The sequence below is a fragment of the Paraphaeosphaeria sporulosa genome (assembly GCF_001642045.1).
Source record: "Paraphaeosphaeria sporulosa strain AP3s5-JAC2a unplaced genomic scaffold CC84scaffold_3, whole genome shotgun sequence".
Classification (NCBI taxonomy): Eukaryota; Fungi; Ascomycota; class Dothideomycetes; order Pleosporales; family Didymosphaeriaceae; genus Paraphaeosphaeria; species Paraphaeosphaeria sporulosa.
Window position 1 is genome coordinate 885,572 of NW_017253362.1, and position 21,275 is coordinate 906,846.

A 21,275-nucleotide genomic window follows, 5' to 3' on the forward strand; every position below is an offset into this window, starting at 1 on the left:
GGAGCAGACACATCACTTGAAGTAACGAGGAGAGCGCGACGCAGGACAATCCAGGAAAGAGCAGGGCAGGCTTCACCTCCCAACTGCACCCACACTTGGCAACGTTAGAACACGTACAAGTCATAATATTTACAGCATCAGCCTATCTCTTCAACCTACAACTTCGCAAACACCGTCGGCACCTCACCGCCCATATCTACAAGCGTGCTCTTATTCTTGACCCACGCCTCCAGCCCCTTCCGTCCATTCTCGACGCCCACTCCGCTCAACTTCCACCCTCCGACGCTCATTTCCGCGGGGCTCTCACCCCATGTGTTGATCCAGGTGATGCCGGCCTCGAGCTGTCCGATGACCTGGTGCGCGAGATTGAGGTTCTTGGTGAAAACGCCTGCGGCGAGGCCGACGTCTGTGTTGTTGGCGCGCGCGATGAGCGAGGCGATGTCGTTGTCGGCGTAAGAAAGGAGGGACATGACGGGACCAAAAATCTCTTCCTGCACGATGCGCATATTATCGGTGCAGTCGGTGAAGATGGTGGGGGTGACCCAGTACCCGTTCTGGTAGTCCTTGTTCTTGTGCGAGGAGAGCCAGGCGGGCTTCTCGGGCCCTCCGCAGAGCAGTGTGGCCTTGTCCACTTGGATGCCGTGCTTGATGTAAGAGAGGACCTTTTCGTAGTGTGGTTTGCTCACGAGAGGCCCGAAGTTTGTGTTTGGATCCGAAACATCACCGGCGCGGATGTGCTTGACTTTGTCGAGGAGCTTCTTCTCGAAAGCTGCCTTGATGGACTGGGGGACGAAGACGCGTGTTCCGTTTGTGCAGACTTGGCCGGTGGAGAAGAAGTTGGCCATCATGGCGCCGTCGACGGCTTGGTCGATATCGGCGTCTGGGAGAATGATGCATGCAGACTTTCCGCCCAGCTCCATGGTGACATATTTCATGCCGCCCGCAGCACTTCCCGCAACCTTTTGTCCCGTCGAGACCTGGCCTGTGAAGCTGACCTTTGCAACATCCGGGTGCTTGGTGAGGTATGCGCCAACGTCGCCTCCTCCCTGGACAACGTTGAAGACACCCGGAGGCACACCCGCCTCGGCGTATATCTCTGCGAGCAGAGTGGAATGCAGCGGGGTGAACTCGGAGGGCTTGTACACCATGGTGTTGCCAGCAGCGAGGCACGGCGCAGACTTCCACAGGGCGATCTGGATGGGATAGTTCCAGGCGCCGATGCCTGCACACACGCCTAGGGCGTTCTTGGTTGTGTATACCCACGCATTGGGACGCAGCTGTATCGTCTCGCCATTCAGCCCGCCGCCGCCGACCATGTTGGCAAAGTATTCGAGCACGTCGGCTCCGGTCACGACATCCACGGTCGACGTCTCGGAGAACGCCTTGCCCGTGTCGTGCGTCTCGACCTTGGCCAGCTCATCGTTCCGCGCGCGGAGGATGGCGGCAGCTTTCTGGAGTATGCGCGCGCGCTCGATGTGTGGTGTCGCGGACCATGCGGGGAACGCCTTTTTCGCCGAGGCGACTGCGGCGTCTATACCGGACTGCGAGGTAGTGTGGATGTTTGCGAGAGGCTTTGCGGTGGCGGGGTCGATGGTCTGGAAGGAGGAGGTCGAGGATGCGGATTGCAGCTTGCCGTCGTAGTAGGCGGAGCGCGGGGGGTACGGGAGAGACATGGCGGTGTCGTCGTGGAGGCAAGGCATTGACGGCACGTGGGAGTGGTAGGAATATGCAGCCGTGTGTTCAGCAACGGAGCTCACACGCGATCAGCGTGTGGTTGGCTGTCGACGGCGCAAGGCACTGCGTTGCGCCAGGGTCAGAGCTCCACTGCTAGTGACGCCCAGCAAAGACTCCGGTCTGGGAGCAGTCGTTGCAGCGCGGCGCTGGGTTCGTCTTGCGGTGGCAATCAGCGCGTGGTCCCCCTCGCAGAGATGGATCGAGCGCGCCCGGCGGGGTAGCTCTCTGCACGATAACGGCCAGCAGCCGGTCGACACGAAGAGACAAGCGATCCGGGCGAGACGGCACGTCGCGAGATGCACCATGGCGACCGTCGCAGCGCTGGATAGACATGCCCCAAGCGCGTTGGCATACGTAGGATCGGCTTGCCTCGGCCGTTTGCGCTAGGCCGCGCCTGGTTAGACGAGCGCGCGCTGGCAGGGAAGCACCCCATCTTTTGCAGCCTCTGAGCAAACCCAGGTGGGGTCGGCCCGAACCTCGCATCGCAATCACATCATCAGCGAAGAGTCTGACGACCGCTCGTGTGCAGCGCAGCGCGCCTCGAGCCTGGGAATCTGGGGAAGCAGCTGGGTGGAGCAGGGCCGCCTCTTCAGTGCCTCGAGTTCCATCAGGCATGGTGCAGTCGTCGACGGCCACCAGCGAGGCCAGCTGCATCGCTCACTCCCAGCACGTGGATTGCGGCCTGGGCCCACCCATCTCTGGTCGAGCCATATCTTATCCGGGTAGCTCAGCTACAGCTTTTGCAGTAGCGCGCTGACTTCACGGCTGTATCTTCACCTTCGAGCGCGCAGAGGCCAGGCGTGCCGTGCAGCGCAACTCTCCGTCTGTGCTTCCGGTCAACCCTTGACACCGCAAGTTATCGTTCGATCGCCCTGCGCTTTGCGCGTCGTCGGATAGTGTCTCGCTAACGCTTTTGCTGGCCGTTTGGTACCTAGCGGAGCTATTTAGAAGCTCCGGCCCGAAGCTTTTTCGCCGCAAGCACACGACAAGTTCAAGCTCAAGCTTGCTCTCTGTTCTTCCTCATTGTCTGAAGTCGAAGCCATGGCGCCCACCACCACCACCATCCCCTCCAATGCCCAGTATGACTTCGTCATCGTGGGCGGCGGCACCGCCGGCTGCGTTATTGCCTCGCGCCTCACCGAGTACCTGCCCGACAAGAAGGTCCTGTTGATCGAGGCTGGCCCTAGCGACTTCATGGACGACCGCGTGCTCCTGCTCAAGGACTGGCTCAATCTGCTGGGCGGAGAGCTCGACTACGACTATGGCACCACCGAGCAGCCCATGGGCAACTCGCACATCAGACACTCGCGCGCCAAGGTCCTCGGAGGCTGCTCCTCCCACAACACCTTGATCTCCTTCAGGCCGTTTGAATATGACTGCAAGAGGTGGGAGGCCCAGGGCTGCAAGGGCTGGAGCTTCAAGACCTTCATGCGCGTCTTGGACAACCTGCGCAACACCGTCCAGCCTGTCCACGAGAAGCACAGGAACCAGCTGTGCCTGGACTGGATCGAGTCATGCTCCACTTCCCTCGACATCCCCGTGATCCACGATTTCAACCACGAGATCAAGACAAAGGGCGGCCTCAAGCCCAGCGTCGGCTTCTTCTCCGTCTCCTACAACCCCGAGGACGGCCGACGAAGCAGTGCCTCCGTCGCCTACATCCACCCCATCCTCCGCGACGAAGAGAAGCGGGAGAATCTCACCGTCCTGACCAACGCCTGGGTCAGCAAGATCAACGTCCAAGGCAGCAAAGTCACGGGCGTCAACCTCACCCTCCAGAACGGCGAGCAGCGCGTGCTCTCCCCCGCCTGCGAGACCATCCTCTGCGCCGGCGCCGTCGACACCCCGCGCCTCATGCTGCTCTCCGGGCTCGGCCCCAAGGACCAGCTCTCCTCCCTCAACATCCCCGTCGTCAAGGACATCCCCGGCGTGGGTGAGAACCTTCTCGACCACCCGGAAAGCATCATCATCTGGGAGCTCAACAAGCCCGTACCCCAGAACCAGACCACCATGGACTCGGACGCGGGCATCTTCCTCCGCCGCGAGGTCCCCAACGCCGCCGGCGGCGACAGCGACTGGGCCGACGTGATGATGCACTGCTACCAGATTCCCTTCTGCCTCAACACCTCCCGGTAAGCCCTGACCCCTCCTCCTACCCATGCTCCATCCCAGACTAACACCCGTCTTACAGACTCGGTTACGACACCCCCATCGACGCCTTCTGCATGACGCCCAACATCCCGCGCCCCCGCTCCCGCGGCCGCATCTACCTCACCTCGGCGGACCCTAGCGTCAAGCCCGCCCTCGACTTCCGCTACTTCACCGACCCCGAAGGCTACGACGCCGCCACCATCGTCGCAGGCCTCAAAGCTGCGCGCAAAGTCGCCCAACAAGCTCCCTTCAAAGACTGGCTCAAGCGCGAAGTCGCCCCCGGGCCCGACATCACCACCGACGAGCAGCTCTCCGAGTACGGCCGTCGCGTCGCCCACACCGTGTACCACCCCGCGGGCACCACCAAGATGGGGGATGTTGCCAAGGACGAGCTCGCCGTCGTGGATCACGAGCTGCGCGTGAGGGGGCTGCAGGGCATCAGGATTGCGGATGCCGGTGTGTTCCCGGAGATGCCGACCATCAACCCCATGTTGACGGTGCTGGGCATCGGCGAGAGGGCTGCGGAACTGATTGCCCAGCAATGGGGTTGGAAGGGTCTGGAGAAGGAGAAATTGTAGAAAAGAACTGGCTGACAGGTGCCATGGTGTGTGCAGAGTGCTGATTGATATCTTGTTCCATGTACCTATGTAGCTTTTATGATCCGACCAATCTATATGAAATGATAACCATATGAACAAAGTATGGTATACCACGACAATATTGCGTATCTTGTCTTAGGATGGAGCATCATCATCACCACAAATGGTCGTTAGTGATACGAGGAATCTGACACCCTCAGGAACGTCCGTTGCAAAAGGTAATCGAGTCTAGCCCGCTCCTCGCTGCAGAGGCGGCATGCGGACATGGCACATCAGTACTGAAACGTTCAGTGACATTTGCAGCATTTCAGACAGTCGTAAGGAGTACTGATTAGTAGCAGGCAAGGCATACGATGCAGTGGTTTAATTCATATGAACTAATTATGAACATGACTTTTTACTTAGAAAACGCCTTCAGCTCCTATCGCAATGCGGCACAGCTTCCCAACGGGTAGCCTGGCTCTTGCAAAAATGAGCTAACGACTGCGCAGCTCGCACGTATTACTTGAAGATGCCAGTCTAATAGGGCCGACCCGAAGCTTGGTGGCCCGGTTGCTTCTCCTCCTGGGTATCAGCATACATTGGCAGAGGATTTGGCTGTCCACTGCTGGAGGAAACAAACGACATAAAGAAAGCCAACCCATAACGAAATATCTATGTCAGTACGCCGGTGATGATGAAAACGCCTTAGTTCTGAGGCTGGCTTCAGAGTGAAGCAAGCGACAACGGCGACAGAGGAACAGGGTTGCTGGGTGCTCTACCAGCGGCTGTTGCGGACAGGAGCGTTGTTACCGCCAGTCCAGCCTGTTGATGAGTTAGCATCTAGCAACGTCGTGATTCCAGAGCGACTTACCACCACCTCCGCCACGGCCACGGCCACGACCGCCTCCCCAGCGACCACCGCCACCTCCACCGCCGCCGTAGCGAGCCATCTCGTGAAGGCGAGGATCAATCTGCTGCTTGGACTCGGTGAGTATACCGACGAGGTCACGAGCTTGCTTGGAGTCTGGAGAATGTTAGCTTCGTCTCGGCAAGTCGGGCTGAACAACTTACTCTCAGTGGTAAAGAAAGTAATGGCAGTACCCTTGGCACCAGCACGACCGGTACGACCAATTCGGTGGACGTAGTCCTCCGAATTGTTCGGGTAGTCATAGTTGAGCACGTGGGTAATGTTACGAACATCTTGAACGCGATATGTTAGCATAAGAATCAAAGTGGCGAGCAAAAGACGACCAGAACAGGTCGCGTGAAGCTGCAGTATGTTGCATGCAACCGTCTCTGTGCGCTACAAATGGTCATGGCATCCGGGTCCAATGGGGATGGCTGTGACTGTCTCCTGGCCAGAGCACCTTGGAAGAGATTAAAACTTGCGAGGACGCAAACATCTCAACTTGCCTCAGAAGTATCAGAACGATACTTGAAACAAAGAGCGGTGAAGAAAGCTTCACCAGCATATCCAAGGAACCCTGGTGATCAGATTCGAGAAACGTAAAGCCCTGGACGATGTCATGGAAACAAAAGCAGCGAGCGCACGAGACGACCTAAGCAGAGCATCGAACAGATCACGCATAAAAATACCCGAGGGCGTCAATGGGGGGGAGTGCGGGGGGTTTTCAATCATACCGATACCACGGGAAGCCACGTCGGTGGCAACCATGATGGGGCTCTTGCCCGTCTTGAATTGGTCTAAGACCCAATCTCGCTCGTTTTGCTGCTTGTCGCCGTGGATGGAAAGCGCTGGCCATCCGTCTTGTCGGAGGAACCGGGTAATCTCGTCTGCAACACGCTTGGTGCCTGTGAAGACTAAGACCTTGTTCTCCTTGTCGTTCATGATTGTCTCGAGGTGCTTGCTCATTCTGTCGCGCTTCTCAAAATCGGTAACAACCTCAACGATTTGTTGAATACGGTGATTGGCAGAAAGCTCCATAGAACCGATGTTGACCTGAATGAAGTCTTTCTGGTAGTCGGAAGCAAGCTGACGAACCTCCTTGGGCCAGGTAGCTGACCACATGCAAGTCTGACGGTCCGGACGAATCTGGCCAATGATTTTGCGGATCTGGGGCTCGAAACCCATATCAAGCATACGATCAGCCTCGTCAAGAACGAGGTAGGTTACACGGCGCAGGTTGGTCTTGCCAGCCTCGAGCATGTCGATCAAACGACCAGGCGTAGCAATGCAGACCTCGACACCACGGGCGAGATCACGGATTTGCGGGCCCTTGGGAACACCTCCGTAGACACAGGTGTTCCTGATCCTGGAAGACTTTCCGAACTTGCTGATTTCTTGCTGAATCTGAACCGCCAGTTCACGAGTCGGGGCAAGGATCAAGACGATGGGCCCGTCGCCGGGTGCAAGCAGAGGCTGGGCGTTGATGTGAACAATGGCCGGAAGGCAGTAGGTGAGCGTTTTTCCGGAACCGGTCTCAGCGACACCGACGACATCGCGTCCGGACAAAGCCATAGGCCAACCCTGAGACTGGATAGCCGTGGGGTGGGGGAAGCCCTGTGCCTTGACCTCGCTCATAACGTATGAAGGGAAACCAGCCTCATCGAATGTTGTTACAGGCCGGGGGACGTTCTTGCCCTGCACAGTAATTTCCTTTTCCTTGCGGAACGCGGCGACCTCTGATTCATCGCGGGCGCTCACGGCCGGGTCCTCTTTGTAGAAGGACTTCTCGAATTTGGGCATTGTCTCAAGGTCTGTTTACACTGTTAGCCTGCGTTGTGAGACGTGATAGGGCCATCCACATACCCCAGTTTTGTGTCTGAAGACCATCGCCGAGATTGCTCATGCGATCACCGCCACCGCCGAAGCCTCCACCGCGTCGGTCACCTCCGTAACCGCCGCCGCCGCCACCGCTGTAGCCGTTGGAGCCACCGCTGTATCTGAGTTAAAGTTAGCACATATTCGAGCAGGAATGAGACGAGGGCTTCTACGTCAACGCAGAGAGTTTTTGACCGGCCGGCCGGAGTGCGAGGGCTGCGTGAGCCGCCGCTTGAGCCGCGTCATTACTCTTTCTGCACGTAGAAGAGATGAGCAAAGAAAATGCAGGATGTATGGGGCCGCCGATAAAACCACGCCGATCATGCCTACCCATAAGCATATTGGCCGCCGGAGTAATCGTAGTAAGCGGATCCGCCATATCCCCCAGCGGTTGTATCGTACCCGTTGCTGCCGCCGTATCCACCACCGCCGCCGCCATGACGTCCGCCGCCATAGCCGCCGCCGCCGCCGTAGCTGCCACCTCCGTACGACATGTTATCGAGAAGAAAGGAGTGGGTCGTTAAGGAGCGTTGCTTGTGTCAGGTGCAGGCTGGTGACTGAGCGAGTGCCTGTTTGAATGAGTACAGCGCGAGAGACGTGCTGTAAGAGAGAGTGTGAGGCGTGTGACTTGACACGTCGGTTGAGGGATATGTGTTGGGGTGAGAGAGATGTGTTGGAAGAGACGTCGGAGGCGAGGCAGAAGAACATTTGAAAAAGTCAGTCGCAAACGCTAACAGACAGGCGCTAGCCTTGATGCGGAGGCAGGGGCTTCGGCTTATCTTATCAAGCTTGGCACTGCCAACATGGTTCGGGCGAGCATGAGCCTAGTTTTTCGCAGTGGCAACATGCGTCCGGCTCAAGCGCAATCTGAGTTTTCAATTCGTCCCGGTTTTGTGATTTGCAACTAGCTCTACAGAATCATCGATTGACGCTGTCGGAACTCACTACCCTTTAGCGGCCAGGCCCATGTCCCAGAAGCCCTTCTCCATCTATGCTGATGAGCAAGCGTACACGATGTTCTCGTTCTGCATCAAAAACTTACATTAGTCGCGTGTACGAAGATTTGAGCCAGCTCGTCTATCCGCGATGAACTTTGCTTTCTCGCGTGTGTCTCGATCAGGTCTGGGAGGTTAGCTGATCCCGCCACGGTCATGGCTTTCATCGTGCTACATCTTACCTCTTCCGATTTGCATCGCCTCCAGGTAGTCATCGGCTACATATGTCTCGATCCATTTCCAGTACTTGCTTCCTTCTCGTACTGTGTCTTGATCATCATATAACCGCCGGGCGATGATGCCATATCCGATGAGACAGGGCAGGAGTGCGATCTGCAGGGCGAGCCAATCCTCAGACTGGCCAATGTCTAAGACGTATCTGCCGGGTGTCAATAATGTTATGGTAGGCGAAGAGTGATATACCTTGTGTATGCGGTGCATGCTTGAGAACAATCAGCAGGTCACACTCTTCTACTCGTGCGAGCGCTCACCTTGATCTTCTTCTTGCCTTTCCAAATCTTCTGGATTCAATCCATAGTCTTTGCAAAATTGCACATGAAGATTGATCTCCGTCTGAAGGTGCAAGACTTGCCGCGCGGACTGTAAATCATCAGCCAAAGCCGCAATACTATGTAGACAGACTCACGCGGCCAATGTCATCCATGGACTTGGATTTGTAGGATGCTAGCGCATTCGCTCTTGCAAAGTGAATCTGGCCTTGTAGGTTAGCTTGATCTTTGGTTTCCTGGGTTGTGATGAGTGCCTTGCCAGAAACAAATAGTCTTGAACTAAGTAGTGCTTGAAGTTGGCGACAGGTAACGTTCCATCCGCCATCCGCTGCACGAAGTCGTGGCTGGCGGAGCTATCATCAGCGAATGTGTTCTGCATAATGAGCGAGATAGCTCACTGTGTAAACTTCTGCCAAGGTCCTCTCACGTCATCACGGTCGAGTAAGTAGTTGATGAAAGCGCCACTGGCGTATGTTAGCAATCCTCGTAACGCAATTTAACGTTACTTACGGAGCGAAAGGTAATGTGTATGTCGAATGGAAGTGATTGATAGGACCGCTGCCCCGTCCAATATCTGAACCGGTTCTGATCCCCGCCTCGATGTACAGATTAGCTTTCTGGACAGCGCTCTTCATATTCATCCCAGAGGCAAGATTGCAAGCAATGGCGGCTGATTTATCGGTCAGCGTCATGCATCGAAGCGCTTGATCAAGACATACATGCAAGCGAACATCCAGTCCCATGTGTATTGCGGCTCCTTAGATATGCTGTTTCCATGACAGTCACATCGTCTTTATCGCCAATTAATACATTCAGCACGATGTGCTTCTCCGCTTCATCTTTAGGCACGAGTCTCCCCTTCGTCATAGGAATATGTCCGCCTTTCACCAAAACATATTTGGGTCCAAGCTCTTTGATTGCCTTGGCGATGCGGATGATGTCGTCTACACTCTCAGGTGATCTCAGCTCCTTGCCAGCCGTTTTGAGAAGGAGCTCTGCTTCAGGAAGATTCGGGGTGAGAAGCGTTGTCAAAGGAAGGAGAGAGCCAATCAAGGTTGCAATTGCGGCGGTGGGAAGAAGATTGGACCCGCTTGTCGATACCATAACCTGATGTAGCATGAGCTAAGGCAGCGTTGCTGAATTGGGAGACATACAGGGTCAACGACAGAGGTAGTGATATTGTGCCGACGAAAGGCATCGGCAACGACTTCGACTGTTTCTGCAGATGCGAGCATACCTCAATGGTGTCAGCAAGAATGTTTCGTATCGCATGTCAATGGGAATGCTACCAGTCTTGACGACATCGACGCCAATGTCATCAATGCAGGCATCGATCTGCTTTTTCACAAATGGCGGGGGGGTATGGTGGACGTCTTGAACGCCTAATGTGTTTTGCGCCGTTAAAGCGGTTGTTGCAGTCATCGCATAGCATCCATGCGCTGCAATGACCTTCTGGTCTGCTTCGAGGCCGCTACCATGATGAGTTAGCGACTCCAGGTTAAGACTTCGATTCTAGCGGAACGTACGCTCCGCCCGAACTATCGGAGCCGGCAATTACTAATATCCGTTTTGGGGACATGGCAATGCTGGTACTACGATCAATGGGACGACATGGGAGCATGGACGAGGTTCTAGAAATGTTCTTCATGCGCCCCGCTAAGCGAGACCAACGTCATCTTAGCGTAGGCACTTCACAACTGCTCACATGCAGAGCAGGAGCAATGTGATTTGTGAAGCAACATTTGAGTTTTAGACCATCTTCTCTTCGTTTCTGGTATCATGACTATCGAGAATGATAATCTTTTGCATACAAAAGTAGAGCGCTAGAGGTAACACTAGCCTCTTGGTAACCCCGCTAATACCGACCCTGTCATAACTTGATCCTTCTTCTGGTTTCACATCGATTCGAAAAGCAAAAATCATCCTAGTCCGAGTCGCCTTCGAATTCTGAGACATTCGGATCTGTAGGACATGTTAGTCATACTGATCGAGCCAGATTGGCAAGCCTCGTACCTCTCCATGGTGTATAATCTAAAGTCCCCCCGACCTTTTCTGCTAATAGGGCCCTTAGGTCATTGACCTCCCCATCATCGATCAGAGTGTCAGGATCGGCCATGTCAATCATGACGCGTATGCCAGCGTTAGTCGGGCCTAGCTGGTGGATGAAGCCGGTAAGCCCGCCCATGGTGAACTTTGAAATGCCCGCAAAGGCTACGCTGCGTAAGTTTGGGAGCGTGCCGACTACTTCCAAAAGGCTGTCTGTAAGCTCGAGACCGCTAACATAGAGCTCCTGCAGTCGACTGAGATTGCTGACCACATTAATCAAATGTTCCTCCCGGAACATCTCTTGCAAGAGCAAGCGAAGGGTTTCCATCTGTTTCAGCTCTTTGAGAGAGTCGACAAGAATGTCAACATCATCACGGAACATCCCATCCGTGTCGCCACTGAGCGATAAGTAGGCCAGGGAATCTTTCTGGTGAACGAGAGCCTGGTGGAACTGGCGGCTATCTTTCAAAACATAGGAGTCAATCTCGAGTGACCTCAACTGAATCTTTTGCTCCAGAAGAATGGGCGTGAGGAGTGTTGCAGCAGAGAGCAGTCCCGTGAACCTGATGCGGTATAGCTTCTCGCAACTGCGGAGCCAATTGATCGTCTCTAGAAATACGTCATTCTGTGTATCTTCAAGCGTCGTCCTGCTATGAACATCTTCAATGCGTACTTCTTCCAGAGCGGTACAGCCTGATAGTAGTGACAAATGTGGCAATGAATCATCGGATACACAGATCCTGTGAATCAAGATACGGTTAGCTTCAGTTTTTCTAATACAGCGTGAGTGGAAACGCACTTCAAGCTTTTCAGCGACTGGCCGTGAGCGCTGAGCGCAAGGAAAGATTCCGCAGCGGCACCAATGTCGCTGATCGTATTTAGCTTTTGCAACGTGTTTGGTCGTAACGCTGATAAGAACTGAGCAAACTTATGATCCTTGTCTATACCGGTCCAAAGGAAGATCATGAGAGAGTTGAAGTTGGGGCAATTTTCGTGAATAGAAGCTGCCACAAGTCCATCTTCGAGGGTGCTACCGTCCCACAGCTCCAGTTCCTGGAGGCGGGGAACCCTGGGAGCCCACTGCATCAAGGCCGTAGAGGACAATTGGCCGCTGATCATCTCGAGGGTAGGTGTATGCTGAGTCACCACCTCTCCGATCGCGTTAACGATCGACTTGACGTTCAGTCGTTCGAGCTTCCTCCCGTTGTGCTGGGTCACTGGTTCCGTCTTGTGGAACTGTTTCATCGGGCCACCAAAGAAATGTTTTGACACCTTGGCCGTGAACTGGTCGTCTTCCAGCAAGTTTTCCAGGTCCCGGAAATCGAGCGCCCTGATATACCGACAATATGGAAATAGCGTTGCGTCCAGAGCCGAGGCGATGATGGCCTTCCATAGGATGCTAGCAATGACAGGATCTTAGCGAGAGCTCTATACATACGAGAAGGTGTAGCTGAGTTCATCTACGTACGACCATTTTTGTACAACCAATAGCCTCATGGAGCGTTGAAAAGCAACATCGTCTTGATCAGCTCCGCGAATGGGAGATTTGTGATGAGCACTATACGTCTGTTAGCTTCGTATAAGCTGTTGAGTCCACATCTTCGTCGCATTCAAGTTCAGACTTTGCACAAGCTTGCATCGACTTGAGGTGATACAACATCAATCAAAACGTACCGATACAGATTGGTTAAGGCAGGTATAGCAAGACTTCGGCTAGCGCATGCGCAATTGAACAGCGCGTCAAACTGTTCCTGCTCGCCCAACTGCTCGCATAGCAAGTGTAAGATGTCATCTGGAAGTGCTGGAGCCATATCGAATGTTTTGTTATCGTTGGTGCCGACGGCGTACGTCGTCCGGGCCCTCGCGCAGTGTGGTGCACAACGTCACGAGGAACAGCGCTTAGCCGCTTTCGGTTTGCGCGCCTTCCGCACGCACATGCCTCGACCCGCCAACACCTTCCATCCAATTGGGACACTGAATAATAACGGTATATGCTATCACCATGATACGCGATGGTCGTGCTCAACTTCACCCTCACGCCTGAGGCAGCGTCCAAAATTCATGACCTGCTCGTCTGCCTAGGAAAATTCAGCGACACGGTCGCCATTGAGTCGCGTCGCGAACGAGTAGGTTGATCACTTCCTCTAACATATCGGTGTCTCATTCCTTTCCCTTAGCTCGTCTTCACCGCTCTCAATTCTTCCAAATCCGCCTATGCCGCCTTGACGCTCGACGGGAAGCAGTTCTTTTCCACTTACGAGTGTATACCCAGTCATGGCGGTCCCGAAGGACGTTTCACGTGCAGCATGTACACCAAAGCTCTTCTCTCGGTCTTCAAAGGGCGTTTGTATGATCCTCTAGGCCGAGACGGTGCAATCGACAGGTGCGAGGTGAGCGTGCAAGATCGCGCAGATGAGACGCAATGTCGCTTTATAGTCAAAATGGTTTGCAACCAGGGAGTCATCAAGACCTACAAACTCACCTACGAAGCTGTGGATGTCATGCACGCCCTATTCGACCGCAACGCGGCGGTAAATCGTTGGAGCATGAACGCAGGCGCCATGAAAGAATACATCGAGTTCTTCGGCACCAAGACAGAGATGCTAGATGTCTTCGCCGGGGATGATGGGCGCGCTGTGTTCAAGAGCTATACAGAGAAGATTGCGAATGGCAAAGAGATCTTGAAGCATCCACTCGTAACCGCCGTTGCTGTCAACACATCCGACTTCGAAGAGTTCAAGGTCCAGCCCGGGCTACACATCGTCATCAGCGTGAAGGACTTCAAGGCGATTGTCATACACGCTGACACGCTTAAAACTAGTTTGAAGGCATATTATTCGCAACCCACACGTCCACTACAGTTCAGTTACGGCTCTGACGGTCTGCTCTGCGAGTTCACGCTCATGACATCAGGAGACTACAATGGGGGAACTGCCCCGCCGACACCCGCTCCTGTTGCTCCCCAAATTGCAAGCCGCGTCGCATCTCGCGCTATATCTGCAGCTGCCCCGGATGCTCGTGACAATCGCAGCATGCCACCGCCTGTGGAACCAGCCTCTCGACGGTCCACTCGACGCCAAGTAGGCTCCCGCCAGCCATCGTCGCCAACCCGGCTGCAAGACGATCCAGAGTCTCTATTCGTGAATCAAGGTGAAGAAGAAGATACCCAGTGGGAGCCTGTGGACTACAATAACAACGAAGAAGAGGCCCTTGGCTGGGATGCCAGCGCGGACCGAAACACTGGGAATTTCGCGACTTTCCAGGACAGTGGAAGCTTCTCGAGGTCGGAGGGAGTGCAGGGGAACGCGGATAGTATGGAAGGCATTGCGCCTACGCAACGCGTATCGCAGATCAAGGGCTTGTGGTAGGCGTTGACGTACGCAACGCAAAGCGAACAGAACATGGAAGAGAGTGGCAGATATTTCGTGTTATCCATCGCGCACACAGTGCAGTCACTTTCTACACCCATATATCAGCTAGGAAAACCACGAAATGCTATTGTCTCGAAGGAATATATTGATGGTAGATAGTTTACAAATACTGCCGCCAATGTGAGCAGACCGAGCCTTGTGCATACTGTCTGCCCAACTTGAGCGCAACTCCTCAAACATCCTTATAACACCTCGCGAAGCCGCTGCTCAAACTCACTGATGAACCGGGATAGGTGATTTTCTCCGACGAGTTGGTAGGTAGAATGGCGGTCCGTGACGACGCCTTAAGTAACCCTAGGTCGAACAGCTTCTAGTGCAGATCTTAATGGTAGTTTCAGATACTTGGATGAGAAGTTTCAGTGCTGAAGTGGAACGAAATATCGTATAGCCGTTGTGCCACGCTTGGTCAATCGTTTGAGTAAATGTTGTAGTTCAAGTTACAGCACGATCAATTTTCACCGACTCGTTGCTCCGCAGTCTCTAACAGTCTCCTGTAAATATCCCGCTCAAGTTCAGGTAGATCTCGGAGATGGTCAATGATATCATTGCCGTGCTCGGTAGCATACGTATCAACCTTGGCGAGGAAGTCGGCCGCGATGACTTCGACGAGTAACTCTTTCATAAGCTTGTACGCATCAAGCGGCGTTCCGGACGTCTCATAAACTATGAGAGCCAAAGCCCAGGCCAATTCCCACTCCTGCACTTGCGCTTGTTGTACTTTCGCCACAATATGGTCTAACATATCTTCCAGCACGATACGGTCTGCGATCGGCCATGCATCCGCACATTCCTCAAGAACGGCCTCGCGCGTCTGTTCGTTGACGATGGAGTGGCCGAACTGGCCCGTAGAGAGGAATTCGGCCACGAACCTGAAGTGAGCGGGATCGAAGTCTTGGAGACATTGCAAGTCAAGTCTCGATGTTCCATCGTCCATGGTAGACATACACCCAATCTGCGGATCAGATAGGAAAGGAAGCTTTTCTACCTCCGATTTCGGAATCAAGAACTCGTCATTTCCTGTTCCCACGTGGACTTTGACGAGCTCGCAGCTACTTGACCTTGAGAATAACAGTCAGAATCACGCTTGAGACACAATCATGGACGTGATACCGTACTTACAATTCACCATTGATATAGTCTTTTTGATTTGGTTTGTATCGCTTCGCATTTGACCCAGTTGAGATTGTCCTATTCCCACTTCGTATGGGTCGAAAGTGTTCTCGAAGATCGGCTGCGGCCCGAGCACTCTTGAATATTCGTGGCCGTGGACGGCTGAATCCGGCTAGACAGCCCCCTTGAGCAGACTCCATCCTCCGCCGCGGGTCGCGTCCCAGGGCCGCTGTTGCAAAGCGTGATTGGGCCGTGGGTGCTGGTGGCGATAGAGACATCCGATTCCTCTCCGTGCGTTCGTTCCACGCGCTGAGACTCAGAATTTTCGCTATTTCGATCTCGCCACAGTCGGAAACGTAATCGCTTTTGTGTGATGATATAGGCGTCAGTGTAGTCAGTGGTACAGTGACTTTCGATGGTCCCCGTTGGTGCTCAGTTCTGAGCCTCCAATAATCGAGGCTCGATCGCGACGAGTCCATCGACTGTAGTACGCGATCGTGGGCAGCTTGCAGTTCTTTGTCAGGATGTTCTCCGACGGGTTCGAATTCAAGGAGCTCTCCTGACGCTGCGTAGTAGCTATCGTTTCGGGGTCAGACTCAAGGCATTTCGATATGTTTTTGGATGGTATGAACTCACAAGGTCGGGTTTCTGTCGATCAAAAGGACAAGGGTGAGAAACCCATTTGGCCGTGGCAGGTCATTGGGAGCCATATCATCTGTGCAAATCATTGCTGGCCAGTCTGGTCTTCCCATGCGTCGAAGGAGGACGTATACTCCGGGGGACGGTATCTGAATCATTGTATCCGGAGGTAAGCTTATTGTCTGGTATGATGGGCTGGCTCAATCGTTATTGCCGTGTCCCAGAGGTTGTGGTAGTACTGAGAGATCACTATTTGGCTCCAGTTGGCATGTACTCTAAAAAGTTCGCACAGGTCCGTCAGGAACGAGCGGGTAGAAAGTTGAGAAGAGAAACACTGGCAAGTTGGAATAACATATTTCTTGCAACCGTGGGGGAAGGCAATTAGCAAAGGTGAAGGTAAGTTGCTGCTGAAGCAATCAGACGTGAGAGAGGATGACCCCGCTTCTTCCATTTCAAAAGCAGACGAATTCCTCAGAGCCAGCAGCATCAGTGTGCATGATCATCGACAGCACTGATCACAGAGGTGAATTGTGAAAGTGCTGTGGTGTAGGTGTTGCAGCTTAGTCAGGCGAGGTAAACCAGGGTCCACCACTAGCCAATCACCGGTTTCACGAACATCTGGCATCAAGCTCTCGCTCCGCAACAGCACAACCCGCGCAACTACCCACGGCCCCATGATCACTCGGGACAGCTTCGAACCATACAAGCGAGATTAGACGCACGCGACGCACCCACGAGACATACCAAAATCCGACTCACGATCCAAATCCGACCTCCGTCCCCGCCACAAAGATGATGGGCATAGCGAACATGCAGCCCCGGCAGCTGGCCACCCAAGTCCTCAATTTCGCGCTCGTCCTCTCTACCGCATTCATGCTATGGAAGGGCATCTCTGTCGTCGCGGACTCGCCCTCACCAATTGTCGTCGTGCTGTCAGGATCCATGGAGCCCGCCTTCCAAAGAGGAGACCTGCTGTTCCTGTGGAACCGGGGACTGGATACACAGCTGGGGGAGGTCGTCGTATACAATGTGAAGGGGAAGGACATTCCGATTGTGCATCGTGTGGTGCGGAGATTCGGCGGAGGGTAAGAAAACACCCGCGCGCAGGCTGCGGTGGTTGCGACGAGCATGAGAAGCTTGTAAAAGCTCTCTCTCTGACACCGCTGTCTTGACCTCTCTGTTTCGGGGCCTAAGAGTGCTGATATTCGAATTCAGAAAATCACCTCTCCGTCTCCTCACAAAAGGTGACAACAACCTCGCGGACGACACGGAGCTTTACGCCGCAGGTCAAACCCACCTGAACCGCAAGGAGGATGTCATCGGCAGCGTCGTCGGCTTCATCCCTTTTGTCGGGTACGTCACGATCTTGCTGAGCGAATACCCATGGTTGAAACAGGCCATGCTGGGCATAATGGGGTTGATGGTGGTACTACAGCGCGAGTAGGCGCTAGGGAGCTATTGATGGAAGAGGTCTTTCATTGGGGAAGAAGGTATCACGAAGCCTAGATCTTCCTGTCTTGACACCCTGTTTCGAAATTGGGACAGCGTATTGCAGCCACGCCGTTGGAGTAAGTCATGGTGGGGTCTATATTTGCAGCCTCGGTAGTATGGCGTTTAACAGTATCAGTACTTTGGTCATCCATATAAGAAGGAGATATCCATCTTCTACTACATATACCACGTCATGATGTCAAATGATTGTTATGCGTACTTTGCGTCATACTACCCAATGTCTCACCTCCAGCACTCCTGCATGCTTATTCCGCTCCATATATTCCATCCTACTCCGTCATTCCATATCCCAGTCCCAAACACACACTTTTCGATCCGGACGAGCCCGAACCTCGGGCAGCCCAGAAAGACAGTCCACTCCTCCTTCCTCCACCACGCCACCGAAAGAAAAAAGGAAGCAAGCAACTGCGCCGTCGGGGGTTCGAACCCCGGACCCCTGCCTCTCAGCCGCAAAGCACTGGGAAGGCAGTATGCTAACCACTGCACCAACGGCGCTTTCTGTGCTCTTGTTTGATGCTACCATCGTGTCTTGATCACGATATATGACCCCCAGGAAACACGGCCCCGAAGGGAGAAACGGTTCGATTGCGAGAAGAGAATGGAAGGACCGGGGGTTAGGGGAGGGGGTACGAGAAGAGCAACGGCAGCGTGCGTTTGTCGCTGCGGGTTTCCGATGAGGCGGTCGGGGTAGGCGCAAGCACGCGAGGAGACGACAGGGCGAATCTGCACAGAATCCGTTTGCGTGGACTGCTGGGATTCTTTACTTGTCTTTCCATACAGAAAAAAGGGACACCTCGTGGTAGAGTGGTAGATCATTCACAACAAGTATAGTATAGCATGGCACAGGTCCGATGTTAGGTATGTTATGCAGATGTATATGCATGCGTCACGGCTTGGGGTGAAGACGAGAAGGGCATGGCGGCGAGACAGGTACATGTTAGAGGAACAGGGCATCGGTGTGGGCACTGCGTGCTCCCCTTGATGGCCTCAAACACTTGACGAGATGCTGTAGCAGGTTAAGGCTTGTGTGGCAGAGGTTGAACACTGTTAGGGATCCAAAATACGCGAGGCCATGAGCAGCTCTACGCGGAGACACTCCACGAACAACGCGTTGTTCAACAGTAGCTCAACAACACCAAAAGTTAGTCACGGCAAGTTGAAAGATCTGCCAGCACTTTTCGTTCCGCAGACAACTAATATACATGGTAGTCATGAGCTTCGTGATGCCTCCCGCGCCCGAAGTTGCTGGGACGCCCAAGCATCATTAAGAAGCCTCATGCAAAAGCTTCCTGCGGTCTTCTGAAAATTACCAAGACGAGAAAGCTCCCCCGAAAGACCCATCCTGGAATAAGATGACAGATGAGAGAAACATGAAAACCTGATACAATATCCTAGCCCTTGACACCCGTAGAAGTCAATGGATCGGAGGATTTGGTCAGGAGGTGGGCCAGGTGTGCGAGCACTGATCAACAGCAAGCAGCCTACTCGGACTCCTCTTCCTCTTCCTCTGCGGCGTTCTGGATGTGGTCAGTTGCGATGCGTGATAGACGTGAGCAGGGAGACTTACCTGGTAGGCTACCTTCTCCTCCTCGTAGCGCTTCTTGTCGGCGGCGGCCTTGGCCTCGTAGGGCTGGCGCTGCTTCTCGGAGAGAGTCTTCCACTTCTCACCGAGCATCTTGCCAACCTCACCTAATACATGTCAGCCTTGTGAAGACAAACAGCATACGAAGACTTACCGAACTTGATTCCGGGGTTCTCCTCGCGGACCTTGTCACGCTGGTCGTTGGCGAAGAACATGTAGGCAGAGAGACCGCGCTTGGGTGCGTTGGGGTCTGTTATTGTCAACACAATGACGCAACCTTGGAAATGTGCAGGGCACGTGAGACTTACCCTTCTTCTTCTTGCCGGCGTCGGCCTTGGTGGCTTTGCCCTTGCCGCGGGTAGACTTCTCCTTAGGCATGGTGGTGTATGTAGCTGCTGTAGCTGTCTGAAGCGGAAGTCAGAGGAGCTGTGGGTTGAGCTGAGGCCGAGGGGTACGGTGCAATGAACAAAATGGGGGGCGGCGGCACAGGTTACATGTGGGTGAAGTGAGAGCAGAGCAGGTGCCATGGCAAACGCAGACAGTTGCTGCGGTGCATGGTGACCAGGGCGCATCGCGTCGCTGCGCGTGCGTGGAGCGCCGCGTTCGCACAACACCACATGGCGGTGTCGCGAGATTGCGCGAGACGAGCAAGAAGCATGCGGAAGTACTTACGGATGTGTTTGAAAATGCTGGATAATTCGCCGTTGACTGAAGTCTGTGGTGTATCAGTACTGGTATGCGCGGGAAGCTGATGACGGCGACGACGAAATAAATGGAACGCGATGACGCTCTGAAGAAGCAAGAGATGAAGCTGCAGAGGGCATGATGGCGTGAAAACGCGCAAAAAAAGACATGTTGTGTTGCGCGCGCAATGCGGGTGCTGGCGGTGCAAGTTATGGTACGCGAGACTCACCTTGAGGGCGAAAGTTGCGGACGTCGATTTGTATGAGCAGAGGTGTGCTGGGTGAGGAACTGGCTGCGCAGGACAGCTTTGCTGTGCGGCGGGCGCGCGACTACCCAACAGCGCGGCGTGCACGGCCCAGCCCCTTCGCGCTTGCCGCTAAACACAGCAACAACAGACCGACCCGACCCCTCCCACTGTCCAGGCCGCGACTGCGCGCTCGCCGTGTCGCGTGCAAGAGCCGCAGACGGTGCGCGCGGATCGGCCGTCTTCGCACCATTGGGATGCATGCCCTCTCGCCGCCTCTCTGCGCCGCCGTGCTGCTACCGGCCTGCGTGTCGGGCGTCGGAGGGCAGGCACGATTGCTGGAATGAGCGAACATGGTACTGGTGGTGCCTTCCTGCCTCGTTTCATGCAGGCCGCTGAGGGCAGGGAACTCTAATTCGTCCTGCGCGAAATGACACCTCCTCCCAGCTCGCCGCCGTTGCTGCGTGACCGGTCCGGCGTGCGCAGCGGAGCTCTCGAGGCGATGCCGTGTATATCATCCCATTCCCCTTCTGCTCCATGCGTCTAGGGCTGGCTCACTGGAACCATCGAGTCCAGGCGCGCTCGGCGGACCGCCGTGGCTAATCAGCTTGCGCATGCGCCTTTTCAGCCCGCAGCAATCAGACAAGCATTGCACACTCGTTGATGCTTCCAAGTCGCAGCAGTACGACGCGCGACTATCCACCTTGGTTTCGACGGCCGCTTGCGTCTCGACCCGTCTAACCACAACCGGTAGCATCCCAGCTCCAGCCCGCCCAGCCTTGTCGCTGCACAGCTATCAGTAGACCGTACAGTGTAGACATGGCGATGCCCCTGGTCGCGCTGCTCACTCCCTCAAAATCGCCATGTGCCCAGCGAAGACTCCTGTCGCCCCACGTGTTGGGCACCTTGAACCGCCCTTTCGGCAATTCGTAAGACCATGGCATTGCTCATTCTTTTCCTCTCTCCAAGATCGGTCGGTACCACTGCTTTGATCCTGCAGAGAGCACAGCCATGGGGCGTGTCTCATACCCCACGTAACCCTTGGACCCCAGCGGAGCCGACAAATGGCCTCCCGGGACAACTCCCCCGTGCCATCGCTTAATCGTCACTGTCCCAAAACCAAACGTCTCGCACTGGCAGTGGGCATTACTAATTCACCGGGGGTCATTGCAGAAGCACATAACGCATTGCATCGAGACGATACATCATTGGGATGTCGAGTGGGTCCCGAAGTCGTGCTCATGAACTTGACCAACACAATCAGGAACGGAAGAA

The 21,275-nt window shown here is 54.5% G+C and overlaps 10 protein-coding genes and 1 non-coding gene across 11 annotated transcripts; 3 read left to right on the forward strand and 8 right to left on the reverse strand.

Annotated features, from left to right (window-relative positions):
* Positions 1 to 155: 155 nt before the first annotated feature.
* Positions 156 to 1,673, reverse strand: CC84DRAFT_1085769 (betaine aldehyde dehydrogenase; the record flags this gene model as incomplete). Its single annotated transcript, XM_018174114.1, has 1 exon — positions 156 to 1,673. The coding sequence occupies one exon, from the start codon at positions 1,671 to 1,673 to the stop codon at positions 156 to 158; it is 1,518 nt and encodes a 505-aa protein (XP_018038499.1).
* Positions 1,674 to 2,775: 1,102 nt separating this feature from the next.
* On the forward strand, positions 2,776 to 4,463 carry CC84DRAFT_1087598 (choline dehydrogenase; the record flags this gene model as incomplete). The annotated part of the gene is made up of 2 exons (XM_018174209.1): positions 2,776 to 3,866; positions 3,926 to 4,463. The coding sequence occupies 2 exons, from the start codon at positions 2,776 to 2,778 to the stop codon at positions 4,461 to 4,463; spliced, it is 1,629 nt and encodes a 542-aa protein (XP_018038500.1).
* A 358-nt stretch (positions 4,464 to 4,821) lies between these two features.
* On the reverse strand, positions 4,822 to 7,789 carry CC84DRAFT_1162129 (P-loop containing nucleoside triphosphate hydrolase protein). Its single transcript, XM_018177914.1, has 6 exons — positions 7,579 to 7,789; positions 7,237 to 7,370; positions 6,108 to 7,184; positions 5,538 to 5,666; positions 5,338 to 5,490; positions 4,822 to 5,288 (listed from the first exon to the last, which is right to left on the reverse strand). The coding sequence occupies exons 1-6, from the start codon at positions 7,740 to 7,742 to the stop codon at positions 5,242 to 5,244; spliced, it is 1,704 nt and encodes a 567-aa protein (XP_018038501.1). The 5' UTR covers positions 7,743 to 7,789; the 3' UTR covers positions 4,822 to 5,241.
* On the reverse strand, positions 7,707 to 8,055 carry CC84DRAFT_1162132 (uncharacterized protein). The gene has a single exon (XM_018177915.1). It carries the CDS (start codon positions 7,954 to 7,956, stop codon positions 7,744 to 7,746), a length of 213 nt encoding a protein of 70 aa, XP_018038502.1. The 5' UTR covers positions 7,957 to 8,055; the 3' UTR covers positions 7,707 to 7,743.
* A 60-nt stretch (positions 8,056 to 8,115) lies between these two features.
* Positions 8,116 to 10,362, reverse strand: CC84DRAFT_1162133 (thiamine biosynthesis protein (Thi-4)). Its single transcript, XM_018177916.1, has 13 exons — positions 10,279 to 10,362; positions 10,042 to 10,223; positions 9,907 to 9,989; positions 9,472 to 9,859; positions 9,263 to 9,422; positions 9,151 to 9,216; positions 9,012 to 9,096; positions 8,890 to 8,955; positions 8,735 to 8,843; positions 8,667 to 8,685; positions 8,426 to 8,622; positions 8,291 to 8,370; positions 8,116 to 8,237 (listed from the first exon to the last, which is right to left on the reverse strand). Exons 1-13 carry the CDS (start codon positions 10,329 to 10,331, stop codon positions 8,193 to 8,195), a joined length of 1,533 nt encoding a protein of 510 aa, XP_018038503.1. The 5' UTR covers positions 10,332 to 10,362; the 3' UTR covers positions 8,116 to 8,192.
* Positions 10,363 to 10,503: 141 nt separating this feature from the next.
* Positions 10,504 to 12,658, reverse strand: CC84DRAFT_1162134 (uncharacterized protein). Its single transcript, XM_018177917.1, has 5 exons — positions 12,473 to 12,658; positions 12,267 to 12,356; positions 11,598 to 12,197; positions 10,766 to 11,538; positions 10,504 to 10,714 (listed from the first exon to the last, which is right to left on the reverse strand). The coding sequence occupies exons 2-5, from the start codon at positions 12,293 to 12,295 to the stop codon at positions 10,677 to 10,679; spliced, it is 1,440 nt and encodes a 479-aa protein (XP_018038504.1). The 5' UTR covers positions 12,296 to 12,356; positions 12,473 to 12,658; the 3' UTR covers positions 10,504 to 10,676.
* CC84DRAFT_1162135 (uncharacterized protein) lies at positions 12,447 to 14,360 on the forward strand. The gene is made up of 2 exons (XM_018177918.1): positions 12,447 to 12,924; positions 12,976 to 14,360. Exons 1-2 carry the CDS (start codon positions 12,811 to 12,813, stop codon positions 14,164 to 14,166), a joined length of 1,305 nt encoding a protein of 434 aa, XP_018038505.1. The 5' UTR covers positions 12,447 to 12,810; the 3' UTR covers positions 14,167 to 14,360.
* A 281-nt stretch (positions 14,361 to 14,641) lies between these two features.
* On the reverse strand, positions 14,642 to 16,490 carry CC84DRAFT_1203600 (uncharacterized protein). Its single transcript, XM_018181842.1, has 3 exons — positions 15,976 to 16,490; positions 15,349 to 15,915; positions 14,642 to 15,287 (listed from the first exon to the last, which is right to left on the reverse strand). The coding sequence occupies exons 1-3, from the start codon at positions 16,134 to 16,136 to the stop codon at positions 14,678 to 14,680; spliced, it is 1,338 nt and encodes a 445-aa protein (XP_018038506.1). The 5' UTR covers positions 16,137 to 16,490; the 3' UTR covers positions 14,642 to 14,677.
* A 129-nt stretch (positions 16,491 to 16,619) lies between these two features.
* On the forward strand, positions 16,620 to 17,664 carry CC84DRAFT_1114377 (signal peptidase complex catalytic subunit sec11). Its single transcript, XM_018175394.1, has 2 exons — positions 16,620 to 17,063; positions 17,194 to 17,664. The coding sequence occupies exons 1-2, from the start codon at positions 16,771 to 16,773 to the stop codon at positions 17,420 to 17,422; spliced, it is 522 nt and encodes a 173-aa protein (XP_018038507.1). The 5' UTR covers positions 16,620 to 16,770; the 3' UTR covers positions 17,423 to 17,664.
* Positions 17,665 to 17,896: 232 nt separating this feature from the next.
* Positions 17,897 to 17,985, reverse strand: CC84DRAFT_t39. Its single transcript has one exon. It is a non-coding gene; the product is annotated as a tRNA-Gly (tRNA).
* Positions 17,986 to 18,971: 986 nt separating this feature from the next.
* Positions 18,972 to 19,450, reverse strand: CC84DRAFT_1214675 (uncharacterized protein; the record flags this gene model as incomplete). The annotated part of the gene is made up of 4 exons (XM_018182662.1): positions 18,972 to 19,007; positions 19,058 to 19,179; positions 19,227 to 19,322; positions 19,381 to 19,450. The coding sequence occupies 4 exons, from the start codon at positions 19,448 to 19,450 to the stop codon at positions 18,972 to 18,974; spliced, it is 324 nt and encodes a 107-aa protein (XP_018038508.1).
* Between the last annotated feature and the right edge of the window lie 1,825 nt (positions 19,451 to 21,275).